At 39.6% G+C, this 23,006-nt stretch overlaps 1 protein-coding gene across 5 annotated transcripts in view; it reads left to right on the top strand.

Moving 5' to 3' along the window:
- sorcs2 (sortilin-related VPS10 domain containing receptor 2) overlaps nt 1-23,006 on the top strand; it is a 295,718-nt gene that overhangs the window by 69,823 nt on the left and 202,889 nt on the right. For all 5 annotated transcript variants that reach the window (XM_072376958.1, XM_072376956.1, XM_072376957.1 and 2 more), the window contains exon 2: nt 6,295-6,362. In XM_072376958.1, coding sequence (XP_072233059.1) covers nt 6,295-6,362 — 68 coding nt within the window. The remainder of the gene's footprint in view (nt 1-6,294; nt 6,363-23,006) is intronic.

Here is a 23,006-nt window from a genome sequence, read left to right as displayed (position 1 = left end):
ACCTCTTTTACTTTTAAGCAGTAATTGATTCTTTTGTAACATTTGTAAAAATTATATCTTTTTGGGGTTTGACTGTAGAGACAGCCTTCCTTTTTCACCTTCTGTACTTACTTACCTCTTGTACCTTCTTTTTTTCAGATTCGCTACAGTTTGTGTCCTCAAAATTAAGCAAATGGTGAAAACCTACTCCGACACCTGAGGCCTATTTCTAAAAGAGCACTACCAATAAACCGTGCTGAACCAGACATTTATTCTATCATTCCTATAATAATTTTTTGGGAAAAACTGGCCTGTTTGGACTGATTCTGATGCTTGTTAATGTTGAAGTACCAGTTATTTCTCACTCATTGAGTGCATTTGAAAGCCTTGAATCACGTTGTCGGGAATAATGAGGCATACTGGGTCCTCTTCCTGGCCACTTTCTGAGTAACATGCTGTTGATGCAACAGAAAATATCAGCAAACACAAATATGACAAGTTTTGTCTTATTTTGTCTTACTGCCAAAAGTGCACAAGTCAAGGGAAAAGATGTGCACTATCATTATGCATTTTCTTTTTTTGTTAAACTGGAGCTTTTACTAAAGCTTTTATGTAAGCGTCTCTTGCAAAATTAATCAGAATCCTGACTAGTTGTAATAAACAAAGACAGAAGCTCACAAATACCTTTAACTAACCGCAAACCACTTTCCAAATGAGTCGAAAGCCCTCAGTTGGTTTCTAACTAAAGAGCGGAAAATAGTATCAAAGTTCGTCTGGTAGCCAGATGTGTTCCTATTCAATCTGAGAGGACGGGCTCCATCCAGGGAGGTCAGAACAAGCCTTTTGTGTGCACAGGGCAAGCAGAGGCAAAGGCCCATGTAATTGCCCTGCCCTCTTCTCTGCCTGGGAAGTTTAATGAATGATGGCAATCTCAAACTACTGTTCAAATCCTAACGAGTGTGAGGGTCACTGACTGGCCTCACGTAGACTATAGTCAAAGGCCCAACACAAAAATGACTTCAACCAGATGTGACCGCTCGGCCCTAAACCATTAACATGGTCACTGAAAGGGAAAGATGGGGCTAATGGGAAACTATTTCAATGAATTAAACACTTTACTTTATGTGAGTCAGTGCGTGTCTGAGCAAATGTACTCACCGGTAGAACCATTGAAATGTTCTTTGGATAAGCAGTCGGCATTTTGACATGAGAGTAAGAGCATGTTGGCTATTTGACACTTATTTGAGGGTTCAGGTGATCCATTTAGAAATAAAGCGAGGCTTCATGTTGTCAGGATTTGAGATGTCTTAAACTTTTAGATCAGTGGTGCTGCTGTTGCCAACAGATCACTGCTTAACTACGAGATGCAGCTGCATTCCAAGACTTGGTCGACAATAGCAGCAGATCATGTCAGAACTGAGTAATCAATACTAAGGGGATAAGAAAATGTAGACCATCTATTTGTAACATCCATGTTTCAGAGCTTAGTTGGGCCTTTTTATGTTAACCGTCTCTGTCTCTCGTCTTTTGATTTTCTGTCTGATACATTTTGTTTAATAACACCATGCTTAATCAAATGAAAGAAAAAGCAAGCCAAAATACTCTCAATGGGATTGATTTTAGGACGAGGTTTCAAATTATGCAACACAGTAAAAGGCTTCATACGCAATAAAATTTGCATCTCTACTATTGTGTCTGTGTAGCGTGGTGTGTGTGTGTGTGTGTGTGTGTGTGTGGGCAAGAGAGTCTGACTGTGGGGAAAAGTGTCCGCTCAAAGTCATTCCCAAATTTTAACTGATGTGGAATTTAATTTTGTGCCTCAAGGATCTAAATTTGGCTTCTTCCTCAAAAAGATGTTCAAAAAAATGAGGTTCCTTCTTGTCTTGCAGACTGTGATGAACTGTTTATGCGTGTGGTCTTTTTGAAATGAATGTGAAGCCCCTCGATGAGATGAGGAGGGGCAGTCACACACTTCGATTGAGTGCTGTTTTCTCCTTTAAGATGAATGAGCGCATTCTTCCTCCAGAGCCACTGAGTCTGTCTTTCTTTATTTTGCCCCAACGTCCCTTACTTCCTCTGTCTTCCCAGTGGCTGAATGATAGCGCTCTATTGAAGCCCAGTTGATGGGAATGTGTCGAGGACAAACAGTGGTTGTCAAGTGGGAGCTCATGTTCATCTCTGCTATGAGCTTGACTCTCAATGGGGTCTCTTGTAGGTCCTGCATGGAGTCAACCAAGGGTCCTGACCACCCTGTTGACTTTTCCCCAGCAAAGCCCATTGGGCTCATTGTCTGCTAGCTTACAAACAGGAATCCCACAGTGGCTGACAATGTGGTCATAGTATTACAAGATGGTTTACAACCATGCAATATTTCCTCCATGATTAGTTCACTGAGTTCATCACTAACAATCTTCTAATTTATTATCTAAATCAGAAGAGCATGCAGGGACTTTTTGTTCTTTCGTCACTGCTTGGGAAAGTAATGAGCTTCCAGACTTTGATCGCCTTGGCGTGGCATGTTTTCCAATTCTTGTTGACTCAAAGTATGCCTCTGTGATTTGTTTGTGTTTGATTACAACTGACTGACTGGCAAAGCTCTGTGGTCCCTAAAAAGAAGGGATTCATACCCTGTGCCATTTTAGCCCTGGAGTTCTATGAGATGTAACTGGAAGCTGCCAAGTTGTAGTGTTAACGCAGTGTTCTGATCTGAGGAGGCAATGCATGAATCTGGCTTATGTGCTGCTCAGCAGTTTTGTCAGTGTGGCTACTTGTGTCACTGCCAAGTAAACGCTCTCTGCATCCTTCCAGCAGTGATTTATGGTCAAGCATATCCTTGGAAAAATCGTTTTCCTTTTGGATAGAACTTGAGTTCTTGAGGACTGACTCAACATGTGGGTAGATAGGCATATTTTATTGACACTGGCATTTGGATGAATGAGACCTTCATAAGTCTCAAGGGGCTGATGTTTGGCTCTCAAGTTAAGCTCGAGAGGCGCTGTTTCTTCCCTCTTCTCTTTTTCATGTACAGCACAGAGGATGCAAACTGATGTGTGCCTCGGCTGGAATAATAACATTATTTCCGACTATGGAATACTGAGACCTGAGGTACGCTCAGTATGGCTGCCTAAACGCTTATTTTTCATCTTTTTTTTAGGTGACTGCAAACATTTCAAATGAATGTTTTAGTTGCTTTGCATCTGTTGGATCAAATCTTTGGTATTAAGGTACTGGACTCTCAGCTTTATCATTACCCACCTGAACTAAAAAAAAACAAATCCAAAATAAAAAAAGATCAGTCAACACAACACTAAGAGCAAGATTACATTCAACTGGATTATTTCACGAAAAGGACAAAAGAAACCAAGAGGAGCTTTGGAGGCATGAGTACTCATAGTGTGGCATGGCAGATGTAATCTTTTTGTCAAGGGACTTTCTGCCTGCATGATAAGAGTGTCGAGCTTTGCACCAGTGTCTCATTAGGAGAAGGACAGCTGTGCAGAGGCGGACAGCCAGTTTCCAGAGATACCGGTTGAGTCACAGAGGGCCAGCAATCAAATGGGAAAAACCTCCTACATGCCTCACACGACTGCTCACTGACAAATGCAGATATGAGTGCTGTGTATTTCCTCATTTGGAAAGAAAAGAAAAGTGATGACAGTAAGAGCCATTTTTCAAAACAAGGTTAACCCTTACTCTGGCTTTCTGGACTCCATGAGCATCCTTGAAGGTCAAGCTCGAGCATTTCTTTGAATCAAGCACCTTGAAATCCACATAAATATTTGAAATTGTTCTGGAGCCCTTAAAGCTCACTGTGTATGACCCCGTACAGTTTTTCAGGACATAGTTAACAGTATTGCTCAGAGGAAGGTTGTATTAAAGTTGGAACTGGTTACAGTTTGATTATCTGCTGCCACCTAAACGCCTGAGGCTGTGTGACCTTGTCCTGACACAAAGAAACAATATGAAAGCCTCTTGACTAGCTTTATGCAAATGCTCTGACAAGGATGAAAACATGTTTGAGATAATAGTGAATTTGTGCCTGCAGCCATATCTTTGGAAGTCAACTGAGTAATTCAGCGCAGTTTTTTTTAGTTTAATTCAACTAGATTTTTACCTTCTTACTTGTTAGCTGTCTTGAATTTTCTCAGATGTGACTCTGGCAGTTTGGACACTGAGCCATATTTATTTTATTTGACTTCTGTCTTTACAGAGAATATGGCGATGCGTGATGTGCTTGCTTTCCCCATTAACATGTATCAGGAGTGTCCTTATTACAGAGAGTTTGAAGCTTGGCTCCTCAAGCAGCCACCTTCACCAGAGGCTGCTTTTGGCTGGAGCCTCTGGGCAGGACCTCTTGCCCAATCAACTTACTTCTGCCTGAAGGCAGACCTGTATTCTTTACGAGCTTTATCTAAAACTCGTACTAGCCTGTCAGTTACACTTCTAGGCCTTTCTGTGCTGTCTGAACCAGTGCAAATCCCAGCAGAGCTGCTTGCTGTCGAGAACAGGAGTTCTGAGATATATGAAAGACAAGCGCATCTGAGTCTGGACGGACAAGGTTTGTGCCCCAGTCCAGAAGTCTGTTATATGAATAATTTATGAATAGTTTATCAAATTTTTTTCTGTTGTGAAATATTGGAGTAATTGTTCCTGGCCCCTGATGCAAAAAGTAAATCCATATTCTTCTGAAAATAAATATTTCACAGTCAAATTGCCTCAAGAAAGATATGTTTAAAATAAATTCTTAATTTCTCTTGTACAAGGAGACTAAGAGATAGCAAAGAGGAAAGTTCTTCATGAGCTCTCACTGGAATCAAAGTGGCAAACAAGGCAGCTATTTGTTCAGAGTAATAGTCTCTCCAAGCACTCTCAAACAGAAATCAGCATAAAAATCAGGAACAATACAGAGCTCCCCCGTGGCTGCCTATGCTTAAAATATAGAATAGTTATCATACAGGGGCCAAATATTTGCCATATTTATACAAGTTTAGTCACCGACCTGTGGGGCTTTAGAATAAAAATATTGATTAAAAAGTTTCCCTTAAGTTTGGCCTTAAACTTTGTTTGTTCCTATGCACTGGAAAAAGGAAGAAAATATATATCATGAGATAGACCTTTAATTTTACTGGGCCTAGAAAAATCAATTGGATTTCAAAACACCTGCACTTTGTTTGGTTTGTTTCCTCTATCTTGCTTTTTCTAAATAAAAAAAAAACACGAAAAAGAAAACTATAGAACAGTAGGTTTAAAAAGAATTTAATGCGTTCACAGTAATTATAATTGTAGTTTAGTCATATTCGATTCAAAATAGGGCAAAACATTGAAGCTATACATAAGAACAGATGAAAAAGAGTTGCATAACAGAGGACAGCATTGTAATCAAAATAACAAACTTTTGAAAATACCATGATAAACTTATTATCAAAATGTCCAGTCAGTCAATTGAACTGGGGATAGCAGTAATAAAGAAGCAAAGTGATAGCTCACGTTTGTTGGGTTTTTCTTTATGTTCGATCCTCTGAGATGACTTATGACAAAAGTGAATTAAATTCAACCAGCAATGGCAAGCATTTATTTGACAATTGCAGCACACAAAATCAGTGACGTTTATAATTTTGCTCACATGTTTAAAAATACTTTGGCTTATTCTACACCCTTGAAAGTAGATTAACGTAGCAAATGGTTAACTATTATTATAAATTGGCAGGTTCTGGCAGTGAGCGGTCAATTTATCGGAGGTATTTAACGGGAAAAAGCTGCGCTCTGCTTCAGTGAGCAAGTTTGATGGGTGTGAAGTGGAACAAAACCATGATGCTAAAAGGGCTCAGATGTTCAACTTACACCTCAGGTGCAAAACCTTCTTTTAGATAATTTAGATTTATCCCGCTGGCCCTAGCTTTGCCCTCACTCTCTGTTTTCTATCTCTCTTAAGAAACCTGCTTTCATTTCCGTTTTCCACCTTTGACGGTTTCTGTCCTTATGTCTGCCTTTGCTTTAAATCATCCGATATGCAATTTAAAGTTGCCTGTATTTGGGAAAGTGATATGAAAGTGATGCATTACGATATTTTTTTACTTTTTTATAACTGGACATCATGAAGTCTGTTAAACAGTGATTTAGAAGGTCTGACTCAGAGAACACTTTAGCTACTCTACCATCTATACTTTTACACAGCCACTCTTATCTTGTTGATGTTGTGGATTGCTGTTGACCTTTGATTAAAAATCCATGTTCCGGCTCTGATTTCGCTTACTATCAGCTTCATCTTTGGAGCCTATGTCTAAATGTCTTTTTATCCTTCCTGTTTGCTCACAGGTTATCCTGATCTTGACCAAGTACTACCATGCTGACTCCACCAAGGTACTGGAGAGCTCACTGTGGAGGTAAGCCAAACATTCACGCCATCTGAACTCGCGATATATGTCTTTATGTCACGTCTGGCCTCAGATTCAGGCAGACTTTTCATCAGCCAGCAGCCTCCCTTTAACAGGGAAGTCAGCGTGGGTCTTTGTTTTCTCTGCGCTGTGTCTGTTCAAGGGAACAAAGATGTAATGGAAAACTATGTCGGACAAAACATCAGCAGGCAGCTAAAAGTAAAACGAGGGACTGGAGAATGGTGCCGCAAGGCAAGAGTGGGCATCTGTTTAAGCAGATACTGTATCAGCATGGCACAGGGCAGGATGGCGGGCACCGGCAGCGACAGGGAAAGAGGTCAAGTCTGGCTGGCAGAGCTCCCTCTATTTAGCAAAGAGGCTTCTTACCAACACACTTCACACCTCTCTTGTTTTTGAGCAGCAGATACAGCATTGAATCCGTTCTGCTCCACATGACATCAAGTATATCTGGTGTCGTACAGATATTCTTGTGGCTTATTCGTTTCTCCTTTAATTCTACATCTAGTCCCTACTAGATCCCATGGCATTGCTTTCTATCTGAGTTTGACCTTGTGGAAAATGGGGTGTAGGAGATCTAATTATATTCAAATTTTCCAATAATACTTGGAAAATAGACAAGTCAGGACTCATAAAATTGGTAGAAATTAGCTGTCTAGAAGGCATTCACACAGAGCAAAATGTGTCTGATGGTGGTACTTAATTCATTCCATTCACCTCACTGACGACTCCCTGACTTCAAAGCTTCCGCCTCTCATTAGCTCTGACTCCGAATCTCCCTCGAGAACAGATATGAATAATGTACATATTTTTCTGCTTCCTTGTTGATGTTTTAATCGTTGTAGTGTATGAATAATTTTGGAGATTCAAAACTGGACAGCTCGCTTGTGTAAGTAAAAAGACAGCAAATGGTTGAATTTAGTCTGAGCAGAACCTAAATTGGCAGAAACAGGAGGAGCTGTCCAGCTGCCTGCTGGAGTCATTGTCCGAAAACACAGAAATTACCATGAAATTAGCATGCTTCCAGTAGGATCCACACGGCTATCTTTCCATTTTTCTAAGTTTCGTGTTTGGGGTGTATTTCAGTTTATTTTTGGCTGCCAGTTGTGTATTGTGAGTGGACAGCCACAGTCCACTGGCCTTCAGGCTTTGAAGTCCCAGGCCTGTGGGATCAAACAAGGAAGATGAATGGGTTTGCTGCCTGGCCCTGTCGGGTGGTGAAAGATCAAGATGTCATATTTTACGCAAGGGAAAGTTAACAACACTGAGAGGAGAAAAGTTTCCAGGGCAGCTGAGTTAATGAGCTTAGACTGTTGTAGATCAGATCACTTCGGCTCTGAATAAAGACGAAAGACGCCAATCAGATTCTACGTCCCCTAACTCGACTGAACACCCTAAACCTATTAGATCTTTTTGGAGATTAGAAAAACATTTTGTTTTTCCACATTTGAATAAAGACAGGAGGGATACCTATAACTTTCTAAAATGATTGCATAAATAGTGATGCCATGATTTTGGAAAAAAATGGTGGACAGAGCTCCGAACACATGCTAAGAAAGCGAATGTGGCTGAAATGTGTCCTCTGGAAACAGCCATAACACCTACATTCAGTTGAGAATATTCTAATATGGCACTCATGTTTTGGATTGTGAGATGAAGCCAGAGTACCTGGAGAAAAACATAGGTCATAGAGCATAGGTGGACCAAGCAAACTCCGCACAGAAATGTCCCAACTGAGATCTGAATCAGGAACCTTTGAATCAGGAACCTGAAGGTTTTTAAAGGTTCAGTTATGTTTAAAGGTTCCATTATTGTCGGAGATGATTTTGTACCTTTATAGTCAACCAAAGGTTCACAGTATTTACCTGAAGGACAATTTTTGTACCTTAGGGGGTGGATGGATCATGATGAACATATCATGGTCCTTGGTCCTTCGAAAAATTTAAAGGCTCTCCAAAGGCTTTCCAAAGGCTCAAGAGGTGTTGAATTGCATTGTTTTTCTTCTTCAGTTCTCTGTGATACAGCTCCTGTCACGCTACAGATGACATTTACGCTGCTGTTGCAACATGATGACGGGACAATGTCAATAGTTGACAACTCTCCAGTCGGATAAAAATTCTCTGTAAGAGGTTGTTGGATGGTGTTAAAGCCATTGATCCTCAAGCATTCAATTGCTGGTTCAAATCCTGACCTGCATCATTCTTTTTTCCTACCGTCCTTTCATATTACTTCTTCAGTACTTCAGCTTTTACATATTTTTTTCATTTTGCATGGTTGTTAATAGGAATTAAACATACATGATTGGATTAAAAAAAGCGGTCATAGTCACAACCACAGTTTAACACTCTTTGGTCCCAGCTGCAGTTACGTGACACGACTCTACTTCATACTAAACAACTGCCTACCAAAATGCTGTCATCTTAGAATTTTCAAGCCTTGATTCTAAAACCGCTACATATTGGACGTGTAAAGAAACACTCCTATTTCAAAGTTTCTGGCGAGACTGGGTTGTTTGTCAAGAGGATCAATCAGTGCAAGTTACCTCATGGTCTTTACAGTATGTCCAATGTTTGAAAAAGACGAACCTGAAAGAACACCATTCACTGCTCCATCATGTATTAAGTTGCTAGCTCTTACCTTCAAACCATAACCATAACCACACTGCAGCTATGGTTTTTCAGTCTGACGTGGATAGTTTTGTATTTCTCTAAGCTATGGCATTAAGACTGGCTTTTTAATTATTGCTTCCTGTTACTCCTACGTGTCTGTCCTTTAATCTGCTATGGCTGGCCCAAACCAGCCTCCTGACTTGTCTCATGAGAATGGCTCTTTGTGAAACAAGAAGGGAAAAAGAGTGAGTGTTGCTTTTCTTGGCACTTTATGCTTGACTTTGTAGCGTTAAAGTGGAAAAAATGGGAATATTTACTTGCAAGAGGCTGATTTAAGCCTTTTTTACTCTGGGGTAGTGTTGTAGTGGCACTAAGAAGGGCAACTTGTTATGCTGCCATTGCTCATGTTTACATCTTCACAAACACGCTGGTTAGATGATCAGTGAGTGTGAAGGGGAAGAGACAATATGTAGTTATATGTAGCCTGTCCAGCAAACAATTTGTGTTCTAAATAGTGTCATGTTAAGACTAATCTACCATACCCAGTGGACCACAGTAATAGCACAGTAGTAGTCTCCACATTGTTAACTTATACGGCTATACTTAAGGGACTAAATATCATTATGACAACAGTACATGAGTCTTATCACTAAATTTAAAATATATATATATGTATCAGGCCTTCACCATCGTATGAGCTGGGTATACTTTGTATACCTACCTATACTTTTATATTATTTTTACCACTGGGGGATGAATAAAGTATTTTTCTATTCGATTCTATTTTATACCCTGTACTGCACCAGTGGGTTTAAGATTATAGTCTGTACAGCAGTATATTTTTCAACAGGTCTTTCTTTCTTTCTTTCTTTCTTAGGAGCCCCAATGTGTCACACTGGTCAATAATTGATGATGTGGCAGTTGTGATGTGTGAGCGCTTGCTACTCAGACGCCTTGCTTATTGTATCTATGCTGTAGTCACACACCAGTTTAAGTGCTGCTACCACTGTACTATTCTTGCTAGGCTATTAGGCAAGTATTTCTAAATACTGTTTGTCAGTATATCACCAGTGAAAGATTAAGCACTTTTTTTAACGCCTGCCTTTAAGATCATCAAGGCTATGAGTAAATCCTGTCATTATTTTCTAATGTAAGCTTCTTCATTCCTTTTATTTCCGCCTCCAAAAATTCTCAATCTCCAAAACACAAAGTGTCTTTCGGAGATTAGCTATTGTATACATGTAAGAGTGCATGTATGACACCAAAGGCAAATGATCTGGGAACATGCAGGACTCTTTACCTGTATGTTACTCAAGCTTTATGAATAACTTCGTAATTTGAAAGATGATGAAAAGGGTCCTGACAAAGCATCAGTGTGCGCCAAACGTACTCATCGATATTTTTTATTTATCTATTTATCTTTTGGCTCTGGAACTCCAAATCAATTAAAACGGTCAATCGTAATTAATCACACAGTTGTTCATAGTTAGGATTAATCGCAAAATAATCACAGTCTTTATATATGTCTTAAATGTACCTGAAAGAGATATTTTTCAATGCTCTTATCAATATGGGAGCAGACAAATATGCTTGCAAATGTATATTATATTTATTGTTATAAAATTCAAAACAAATTGGCCCAGTTCCAAAATAATTTGCAGTGACCCCGAAGTAACTGTGATGAGTTAAGTCTTCTATGAGTACAATCGTATTTGTCTGTCAAAATGCAAGCTTTACTTGAACTTTCTCAGCCTCATGCAGACCATTAGAGCGAACATATATTTTTCAGTATTTCAAAGGTGAATGGTCATTAAATGAAAAAAATAAATTAGGAGCATAAATGCTTGTGTCTCATGTTTCCTTTGACCTCCCCAACTTACTCCAATCTTGTCTTTTGCTCATAAGAAAACAATCCAGAATAACTTGCTGTGTTATTGGCTAGAGTGTCAGGGCACATATGCCAATGAACACCTCATATGTTTCCCAAAGACACCCATAATGTTGAGAGAACGGTAGCATTTGACACCTTGAATCTGAACGGTTGGTTTAACCCAAACTGACTGTTGGTAGCTGAATTTCCCAAACTTTTTCAAACTCCTTCCTAATACTTGAATAGAAAACAGCTGGACATATTTCCTTGAGGACATTTTATCTCCCATCTGAAAGACCCAAGTTTTTTTCAACTGATGGGAAGGTTCAGACTTATAAGCTGTTAAGATGGTACATTCACATTTTCAGAGTTGTTGAGATTACATGTGAGTCACTGACCTTGCCATCCATTCTGTGGATTGTTCACAGTATGTCAATTCCCCACTGGTCACTTAGGTCTGTAGTAGCCTTTGGATGAGAGGTGAAACTTCTTTAAAAACTAGGAAAAGACACATTGATGCCTTCTGTTCAAGCTATAAGGATTACCATGATCTGAATAATTGAGAATTTACGCCGGCATATTGCCTTCAAAAACTCCATGTCGACCATATCCAAGTACTTACTCATTTATGTCTCAAAGAAGTTACCTAACCATGGGTACCCATTTGAGATCTAGTTACTCCAACACTAATCACTCATTCATTTAAACAGGGTGCTGGTCGTGAGAGTAGAGGCAGAATTTATGATTCACGTCATCTTGACACATCCTTTGAAGAGGCGAAGGGGGTTGGTAGCCATCGCTATGGGGGGCTTCACTGTTCCATTATGGATGAAGAAACCGCCTGACAGCCTGGCACTTCGACACACAGCAGATCAACCAAACCACTACTGCTGACAGTATGTCATATGTCATCATGTGTTCTAAATAATTGGTCATGCCAAATCTTCTCATCTTCTTATCTAGTTTTTTGGTTGTGGGTAATACTATATGTATTTGTTTACGATGTGTGCATTTTTTGTGACGTTTTCCAGATGCAACTGAGCACTTAACTGGCTTTAAATGTTTCCGTGCTATGTGTGTCTGTATCATTTAAACTTTTATTGTATTGGTCTTTATTGTATTTGTTAGGTCCTTATTGTTTTCTGTTGTACTTCCTTTGTGTATAGTTTATTTATTTTTTGTCTTTTTATGTATTTCGGTGCATGTGATAATGTGTGCGTCCCTGCAGGACAGCAGCTGAATGAGAGCGAGAGAAAAGAGAACTAGGCGGGAGGGAGGGGAGCGAATCAAAGGAGTCTCCAGGGTTTCCGTAAGCTGAGCAGTAGGGGGCATCACACTTCAGACAGATGCATTAGCCTCTACCCACACACACAAACCCACACACACACTTCCTCCTTCTCCTTCTCTGTCTTGTACTTCATCCTTTCCACTTCACTGTTTTCCTTTATGTATTCTCATTGTAAAAATATATCCAGTTCTTAGCTACCTGTAACAAGCTGATGAATCAGGGAGATAATAGACTAAGTGATGATACAGGAAGTTGAAGCATTAATGATTTATGACTTAACTGGGTCGTAACATCAGCAAAACAGTGATACTATAGTATTTAAAAGTAGGGACATGGATATTGTGCTTAACATCTAAATGTAGGAAGCATGTCACTATGAAAAACCTCACATGGAGTTGTAGTCCTTTAAAGTGACAAGGATGCTCAACTGACATGACTGTTGAGCATTCTTGTCATTTTGATAGAAATGCATCCTGGGGACAGGTTTTGTTTCGACTACTAAACAAATATATGTAAATGTGTAGTAGATTATCTCTAAATATGACCTGAATGATAGGATCTCCTAATTAATTCCTCACACCATTATTGCTCACACCTATATTTAGGGCAATCCATGTCTGAGCTTATTAATACCAAATGGGAATAGGGCCATAGCCATTCTACACCAACAAGATAAGACATTCCAAGCTGTGCTAATGCTATGAAATTGTGTAAACTTTTGGTCGCCTAAGAGGAGCATAGTATTGTAAAAATTATGTGGATGGATTATAGTCATATATAATGCGCTTATGTGTTTGCTTTTTCTATTGGAATTAAGGGACTTAGGACTTACCACTGGTCTGCCAATGGGTCAGGTCAGTTGGGAAAAACAACACGACATAGATGCAGGAAATTACTCTTTAGTTGGCCATCTCCTTTCCTAACAGTGTCTGGCTCAGGCAGAGAGGAGAAGGGGCCAGAGACACTGCCCACCACCACATCAAGATTTCCTCTCGTCTTAAACTTACATTAGATCTTTAAGATATGATGGAGCTTGGTGAGTAAAAGCTTTATATGTTCGGATAAGAATTTTCAATTCTATTCTAGATTTAACAGTGAGCCAGGAAAAATAAGCTAAAATTGGAGAAATGGTTGTCTATCCAACTGATTGGTTTCATCTGATTTCATAGATAAGTATAGCTGAGTGTCATCAGCAGAGCAGTGGAAATTTATGCCATGCTGTCTAGTAATATGAGCTAACAGAAGCATGTATACAGTGAAAAGAATTGGTCCAAGCACAGAATCCCGTGGAACTCCACAACTAACTCTAATGTGTGACAATGATTCTTCATTTACTTGATCAAACAGGAATCTATTGGATGAATTTGACACAAAGCAGCCTAATGTGGTTCTTTTAATCCCATTTCACATATGCAGTGGTGCTCCAAAACACTTTAAACACATTTCCTTTTAAAGCATACGAACTGAAACTAATACCAAATGCATGCAGGATGTGCAGCATCGGTGGGATTGTCAGTGAAAGTACAAGGGAAAAAAGGCGAGAGATTGAGTAAAAACCCTGACAAAAATGAGATGCCACAGTCAATCACGTGTCTTTCAGTTTAACTCAATGTTCTGAAGTAGTTACTTTTAGGTTTATTCAATAGCTTCCCTGCCGCAGCTCATTTCCCACTTTGATGCCTCTTTTATCAGCTTGTTTCAGATGTTTGAGTGCTCACACATACTGATGCACACATAGTCATTCCACCATTGCAAATGTGCTGATGATTAGCCCTCCTTGGGGTCCAGATCACATTTCTCCAAACTAAACCAGAAGAGAGAGACACAAAGTAAAAACACGCTTTCGGGCTTAATCAAGAGAACATGTTTCATCCCACCCCCCTTCCTTTTTCCTCTTCAGCTCATCTTCTCCTCATGTCTACTGTATATATTTTAGATTAATTCCATCCACTTTCCTTCCTTCTGTCTCTTTGTTCTCTGTGTTTCTCCTTCAGTCCAGATGGTCTGGGGTGATGTAAATACTTAATTGAGGTGAGAGCATCATCTCCCTTTCATCCCTGCACCCCACACCGCCACCACTTCATCACTTCTCTCCTCCATACATATTTCACAGCCTGGAGAAGGAGAGACATAGACCAAAAGCAAGAGACAGAGATGGCACCCATGAGAGCACTGAGGATGGCAGTGAGTTTGCTCTCTGAGCACAAGTGGTCACAAAACCAGAAAAAAAGCACTCAAGGCTCACAACACTGGATGGAACCGTTCTGAGAGGGTGTAAAGGCACTGAAAACACATTTCTGCGGTATTAAAGGTAGCTGTAGGTTCCTCAACCCTTACTACTGTAGACAAACGTAAGAACCTTTTCTAGGCAAATCTGTTGAGGAAAGACTGAATAACTGATCAAAGGACATCAACAATGAGATGTAGTGATGGATAATTGATTGTGTCTTTTTGTAAACCTTTAGACCTGGTCTTATTATTTTTCCTGCAATCATTGAAAACAAGAGGACAGTCCAATCAACTTTAGACAGCAATGCTTTGCTGACAGAAAGTTCTACTTGCAAGAAGGTTACTGTGTGAGATTAGTTGATGTTCTGAGGCATAACCAATGCAGCATTGGTGGTCTCTAACTTCCATAAACTACTACACAAAATTACTTTCTCAGGGTTAGAAAAATCTTATGGTTCATTCTTAAATACATTCTTTCTACCAAGTGACTTCAATGGATAACATGGAGTTACTGTCATGATCTCTAGAGTTGGCATATTTTTGTAATGTAATTATTGGAAAATATTTCTTGCATGAACACACCATCACCATATGATGAAAGCGCTAACAAACAATGGAAGTGAAAAATAATCTCCACAACAACTGTTCAGAGATTTATTAGCTACTTTAAGTTGTTTTGATTTAACAATTTGTAAGAAGTGACAGACAAAATTAGTGATTAGCTTGTGGAAATAAGGATTTTGTGCAAAGATAAAAGGGAATCAAAAGTGGAACCTGGATTTGTCAGATGAAACTTAAATAAATTATTTTATTGTCCTGAATGAATATTATGAAGATATTTAAATTTGAAATCTATCTAGCTGGCATGTTGATACCAAGTACTCTATAATGCGGTGGAATATCAGATATTGTATGTACCTGTTCCAGTTCAAGACTAAATTTATTATGAAATTGAAGTTCCAGTCCTGTAAAGTACACAGTTACTGAGGAAAATAGCTTTCTTTTTTACAGTGTATGTGACTTTTCAATGAAGGAACTGGAGCCTCAGTACTTTATCCCACTCGTGAAAACATAAACACTGGCACTTGCCACTTAACTGATTTGTATGTAATGTAGTCCCTACAATGATCCACCAAACCAAAGTATAAAATATAATTTTACAGTTTAGGCAGCCAACAATTACATTGCAGACAGGACATGGAAAGTCCAATAACACAGTGAATGCCAACATCAATCTGTTCTTAGATGAAGGATGATGGCAGGAAACTCAGTTTACTATCTGATTGGAACACAGATCAACTGGAAAATGAGACAACTGTGCAAGCATGTGGTCATGTAAATAATTGAATGTCATGTCGTGTGTGTCAAAGCCCCTGCAGTATGTGGCGTATGGTATTAGGTACACGTTTTTCACATGTTTTGCCATGTTTTCTGCATGTGTCTGAGTGTCCATAGAAGTCAGTTAATTTTCACACTGAGGCTGAACAGGGCCATGAGCCTGGTCATCTGGAAGAGGTTTCTCATTTCCTTAAACATTCTTCTGTGTGGAGGAACACAAGCCCACAACTGCACACAGCTTGAAGAGAAGAAGTGCGAGAGATGGATTTCCCTCTGTGTTTGCTACTGTCTAAACTGAAAGGATATCCACAGGAAACAATAGCTGGCAGTGAGTTTGTAGCTGGAGAGGCTGGATTACTATGTCAAATTTATTTACTGTCAGCCTCTCTTCTTATAGCCTTTACACTCCACAGTCCTCTTCCACTTTCCTCTTTTTATCTTCATCCCAATTTCACAGCCTTGTTAGAAGCTTCTATCCACAATGGCTTTTGGACAACACACTGCAAGGAATTGCAAACTAACATTGCTGCAAATATAGTTTTATAACCTCGTGTTTGTTGTTTTGGTAAAGGATTACATCTTCTTAACTTACAGGTGAGATGGATGGGCTACTCGAATTTGTTACCCAAGTGCCATAAACTTTCTGAAATTAGTATTTTATCAGTTCGGCGTGACTGAATGCTGTAAAAGCTGACTTTCAGTCTCTAAAACTATCATCATAATAATGACTGATTTCGAATAAGCGGGATTTTGCTGACTAATTGTTAGCTATGTTGGCTTTGCAATGTCTTGTTTGGCTGTCAATGCTTTTTACATGCACATGCTAGTTAGCATCTCCATTATTTTCTCCTAGTGTTGAAAACAAATGTCTGCACATGGCACATTTCTGCTTTGCTGCCTCTCTTTGTATATGTTACCGTGGATTTGAATTATTATTCAGTATTGAGTATTATAATAACTTTTAGCCTTAAGTCTCAGAGTTGGTCAGAATCTGACAGCTAAGTAGCATTTTGCTATTGTTGTCTCACACGATGTTACATTGAATTCATCATTTAGACTATGCTAAGAATGTGTAATTTGGCTCACTGGTTTATATTTTGCTTCTGTTTTTTCAAACTGTGGATGAATTGGTTAAAATTTTGAACAGATATTTATAATTCCTACTGGATAAAACCTGTTCCCGAAATTTATCTTTGACACCTCAAGTCGACTGACAGTTTTGATTAGGATGAAGATGCCCTGACAGCTACAAGATATAGTGCTACTGAACTTTTATACAAACATTGATTATAGGAAAGAAGATGAATATTGAAAACTTCACAGATCCTCTGGAAATTATTTCAACATCAGCTGGTCAAAAATTCCAATTAGATTAATTTCATACATTTATTCATACATACACACAAACATTCAGACTTGATTACTGACCAGGTGCCTCTTCATAGATTTCAGACTAATATTACAACCATCTGCCCATGCAAGCTTAATTTTTCACCTTGCAAAGCAATCCCATCTAGAATACCATAGTATTAATATATATTTTTCATTTTATTATTTTCTGGCAGTAAATTGTCATTATAGATCTTAATTTACAGCCCAGTCTCACAAGATAATGTGTTATATCATCCACAGGTTGAGGCTCAATATGACTGATGGTGACTGAGAACTTTTATACATATGTAGAAGCCCAATGTTTTGACAACATAGTAGTCTATACAGGAAAATGAGTGGAAACACTGTGTCACTGTAATTCTACCAGAACTGTCAGCAATGAAACCCTTTAAGGTAACATAAGGCATAATAAAACCAAGTTTAATGTAAGTTAAGGCTGTGACTTCTGCTTTGAAGTTTGAACATCCGTTCAAATGTGGGAAAATTTGAATGTCAGTACTGCATTCTAAATAATCTATGATTTCTAAGTGCCTCAGTCCAAAGGCTGTATAGACCCAATCGGACCATTAAAGCAGTTTGCCTTTTGAGCCAGCAGAGGGGGTGCTCAAGTATCAGCTTGGCTGAATGCTTGCCCCAATAACCTTTAAGTGAAAAAAGCTAATGCTGCAAATGTTATTTTTACTACATTATTAATAGATGGCGGAAATGAGAGCGCAAAGCCATTTTAAGAGGAAAATCATGTGGCCAAGAATATGAGAAGTTATCTTTTGGAAGCATTTTAGATGTTACACTGCAAATGGTGCTGTAACAAACAAAACAAGCTTGGGTCACTTGTTGACTATGTACAAAGCAGCTGCCTTAAAAATCTGCAGACTTCCTTGTGACCCAAGTGAGGCAGTGAAGGTGCCACTCGTCAGCAAATCAGTTTTTTAGTAAAAAAATGACAGCTCAACTATGAATTTGTGTTAGACAGAATCAAGGAAATACATTTACTTTCTTTCTATCAACCTGGGGCTGCATGGTGGTGTGGTGGTTAGCACTGTTGCCTCACAGCAAGAGGGTTCCTGGTCTGAATCCTGGCTGGGCCTTTCTGTGTGGGGTTTGTATGTTCTCCCTCGTGTGTGCGTGGGTTCTCTCTGGGTACTCCGACTTCCTCCCACCACCCAAAAATATGCATGTCAGGCTAATTGGTGACTCTAGTCTAGACTGTCCTTAGGAGTGATGTAAGCGTTGGTGGTTGTTTGTCTCTATGTGGTGACCTGTCCAGGCTGTACTCCACCTCTTGACAAATGACAGCGGGAATTGGCTCAAGCCCCACCCCATGACCCTGAGCAGGATTAAGCAGATGTATAAAAAGGATGGATGGATGGATCAACCTTAGTACTATAATAAAGGCTCCAGGTCAAAGTCTTGAATTGTGTCTCCTCCTCTTTGTCAAAGAAGCATCATGCTTCAGAATCATCCTTTCAGGGACCATTCATGTGGTGTTACTAAATCCTAAACATGAATATTAAAATTGGTGGGCACTAACCATATATAGTTATATAACCTTAATCATGCATTTATTAACATCTAATCCCAGCCATGTACTTGCTACTCCTAATCCTAGATATTTATAAATGAAGTAAAGAAGTGAATGAACCACTGAAAACATTGTGTCAGATGTGTCTTTGTCTCATGGTTTCTTACTGTGTATGACATCATCCACCCCTCTATTTCCCTATAAATCAGCAGGTCAACAGTGTTTTTTTATATTTCAAGATAATGCAGGTGAACATCATAAGACAAGAATGTGGGTGCATGTAGAACGTATACGTCATCATGGGGTTTTTTTTAGACTTGAAATTAAAAGAAAAGTAAGAGAAATTCGAAATTTAAAAGAGCACACAGTAGCTTGACAAAAAAAAGCAAGTTATAAAAAGAATGGAGCTAAGAAAAAAGCCCGAGAATGAGAATAATACAGTCTTTCATTAACAACTATTATTCTGTGATATAACCTCTTGTCAGCCATTCTAATTGTATTTGGTCACACTGAGGACAAAATAATAAGAGAACAGAGATGCAAGACACAGGTAAAATTTAGAAATTAGGTTTTAGACTTTGATAGAAAAACATCATTTTTGAACACATAAGAGGAGAAAAATGACTTTTCAACTGACAGTTTTAGGTGATACACTGGGCTTCATTTTCTACTGACTGCTCTGTGTCTAATACCACCCACTCATGTCATGCTAACCAAAAAGCTCTATCTCAATAAATTCACATGCAAGCAAAGTGTCAAAGCAAAGCCAACCTTATGGTTTCATTAGTAAAACAGATGGTTTTGCTGGAAAAATAGTTTGGTGGGAAGAAGATAGCTGGAAGCAAATACACATTTGAGCATGCAAACAGGCACAAAACACGTGAGCTGGTAGTTTCATGGTTGATACCTGCCACAGTTTTTTCTTTCCACTTTCAACCGATAAATGGTATGAATGAATGAAAAATTTCATGTTATGAATTTATTGAAATTGTATGTGAAAGACCAACACAATGTGGCACTCAATTGTGAAGTACAAAGAAAATTATACATGATTTTGAATTCTTTTAACAAAAAAAAAAACCTGAAAAGTGCGATGTGCAAAAGTATTCAGCCCCCCTGAGTCAATACTTTGTGGAATTGTCGTTTGCTTTAGTTTAGCTTTAGTTTTTGCTATCAAAGCCTGTCCAAACACATCACCTGCTGGAGGAAGTGGCCGGGGACAGGGACGTCTGGGTTTCTTTGTTAAAGCTGCTGCACCCGTGACCCTACCCCCGGATAAGCGGCAGATGATGGATGGATGGATGGTAAAAGCTTGTAATGGTTGCATTAAAAAAAAAAAGCAACAGTATATAGTATTCATATGTTCAAAAATATTCATACCCCTGAACTTTTCCACATTTTGTCACGTTACGACCACAAACAGGAATACATTTAATTGGAATTGGATGTGAAAGACCAACACAAAGTGGCACGCAGTTGTGAAACACAAAGAAAATTAAAGCTGCGTTGATAGGGGCCTCAAACGTGCTCACGTCGAGGTAGGCGCTGGACTCCGTCCAATGCGCACCGCACAGCACAGCCGTCCATCAAGTGTAGAGCAGGATGTGAGTCAGGCGTCGTACCGCCGGACGTAAAAAGTGACGTTTATGGCTACCAGCAGGTAGCGCTATAAGCATATGTAAATTTGGTCAAATATATGCATTGTGGGTGGAGCCCAAGTGCAGCCTATGAAGTTTGGTAAAGATCGGACAATGTATGGAGAAGTTATAAGTGACTTATTTGGCCACCAGTAGGTGGCGCTATAAGCATGTGTAAATTTGGTCATATGTATGCGTTCTGGTTGGAGCCCAAGTGCAACATATGAAGTCTGGGGTAGATTGGTTAATGTATGTGGGAGTTATAAGCTTCTTTGTATTTCATGGCGAGCAATGGCCAGTCGTCGAACTTTGAGGTTTCGTCATGGCCACACCCTTTAAGGTTTGAGAAAGATTTCCATAACTTTTAGTCTAATGCGAGGTGTGGAAACAGGCAAAATTTGCCGTTTCCTCCCACGACTGGCGTCCCTGCCAAAATTGGCACTGTTTGGAGGAGGCTTCGTACAACAATAATAGCAACGCCTTCAGGAACAATAGGGCCTTCGCAGTTCACTGCTCGGGCCCTAATTATTAATGATTTTTGAAATTTTTTTACAAAAAAAAGAACTGAAAAGGGCGTTTGCAAAAGTATTCAGCCCCTCTGAGTCAATACTTTGTGGAATCGACTTTTGGGGTGTGTCTCTACCAGCTTTGTATAGTAGAGGCTAGAGAAATTTTTGCCCATTCTTCTTTGCAAAACAGCTCAAGCTCAGTCAGTTTAGATGGAGAGCATTTGTGAACGGCAGTTTTCAGATCTTGCCGCAGATTCTCAGTTGGATTTAGGTCTGAACTTTGACTGGGCCATTCTAACACATGAATATATTTCATTTTAAGTACCATTCCATTGGAGCCCTGGCTTTATGTTTAGGGTCGCTGTCCTGCTGGGAGGTGAACCTCCAGCCCAGTCTCAAGTCTTTTGCAAACTCCAACAGATTTTCTTCCAAGATTGCCCTGTATTTGGCTCAATCCGTCTTCCCATCAACTCCGACCATCTGCCCTGTCCCTGCTGAAGAGAAGCACCCCCAGAGCATGACGCTGCCACTACCATGTCTGACAGTGGGAATGGTGTGTTCAGAGTGATGTGCAGTGTTAGTTTTCCGCCACACATAGCGTTTTGCATTTAGGCCAAAAAGTTCAATTTTGCTCTCAGCAGATCAGAGAACCCTCTTCCACATGTTTGCTGTGTCCCTCACATGGCTTCTGGCAAAGTGCGAACAGGACTTCTTATGGTTGTCTTTTAACAATGGCTTTCTTTTTGCCATTCTTCCATAAAGGCCAGATTTGTGCTGTACACACCCAATAGTTTATAGGATTGCCCCACCTGAGCTGCGCATATCTGCAGTTCGTCCAGTCACCATGGGCCTCTTGGCTGCATCTCTGATCAGTTGGTATCCTTGTTCGGCCTGTAAGTTTAGATGGACGGCCATGTCTTGGTAGGTTTGCAGTTGTGCCATACTCTTTCAGTTTTCGGATGATGGATTGAACAGTGCTCCGGGAGATGTCCAAAGCTTGGGAAACCTTTTTATAACCTAACCATGCTTTAAACTTTTTCACAACTGTAGCCCTGACCTCTCTGGTGTGTTCCTTGGACTTCAGGATGCTGTTTGGTCCTGAATATTCTCTTAACAAACCTCTGAGGCTGTATTTGTACTGAAATTAGATTACACACAGGTGGACTCTATCAACATTCGATCATTCAGCAATCATCAGGCAACTTCTGAAGGCAATTGGTCACAATAAGAGAACAGGGGGCTGAAAACCTTTGCACACTGCCCATTTCAGTTTTTTATTTGTAATCTTTTTTTTTTACATCATTTATCATTTTCTTTGTGCTTCACAACTGCGTGCCATTTTGTGTTGGTCTTTCACATCCAATTCTAATAAAATATATTCATGTTTGTGGTAGTAACGTGACAAAATGTGGAAAAGTTCAAGGGGTATGAATACTTTTGCAAGCCACCGTGTATCGTTGCTTCTTTTTTTTAATGCAACCATTACAAGCTTTTATCATGAACACTTATTGCTGCTGGCAGGAAGGACCTCCTACATCTTTCCTTTTTGCCTCGGAGCTGAAGAAGCCTCAAACTGATTACACAATCACATACAGGCTCATCACCACTTTTTCATCAGGCATTTTTTTTCTGTTATGAAATGACAGGTGTTTATGTGTGTGTGTTTGTGTGTGTGTGAGTGTAACTATGGTAGTGTCTGGCAGTTTGTTTTGGTCTCATGAAAGCAGGTGATGTGTTTGGACAGGCTTTTGAAAAACTAAAGCTGGGCTACACCTGCTTAAAGTCTAAGCTGAAAAGCCTCCACAGGCTAACTAGCCAATTCCTTCATATACCGTATTAACGACACAAAGTCTCATGAACTATTCAGTAGAGGGGAAACAGGGTGGGAAGAGCTAGGGAGGGCCGCAGCTCATGCTGTTAAATAAAGTACAAAATAGGAATCCAGAAATAGGTTCGATATGTGAGAGAGGAAAACACCAAGATTATATATTTATCCTTTTTTCACAAGACCCGATAGTCATTTCTTCAGCAGCCACACGCGTACGCACACACACACACACACACACACACACACACATGCATATTCATAGTTACACAACTGTGGGTCTGCTTTGTGAATACTTGGCAATCTCCATCGTGCCATAATCAGTAACAGTTTAGTGGTCACACAGAACTCTTCATAAAGTTTATTTATGAGTTGGCCGTCATCAGAACAATGAGCCTTTCAATAACACGGCGTGC

Source organism: Leuresthes tenuis, unplaced genomic scaffold (genome assembly GCF_036924035.1).
Source record: "Leuresthes tenuis unplaced genomic scaffold, fLeuTen1.0.hap1 SCAF_22, whole genome shotgun sequence".
In the NCBI taxonomy this organism is placed as follows: domain Eukaryota; kingdom Metazoa; phylum Chordata; class Actinopteri; order Atheriniformes; family Atherinopsidae; genus Leuresthes; species Leuresthes tenuis.
Note: the sequence above shows the minus strand (reverse complement) of the source record. Positions and strands in the feature narration are given on the sequence as shown.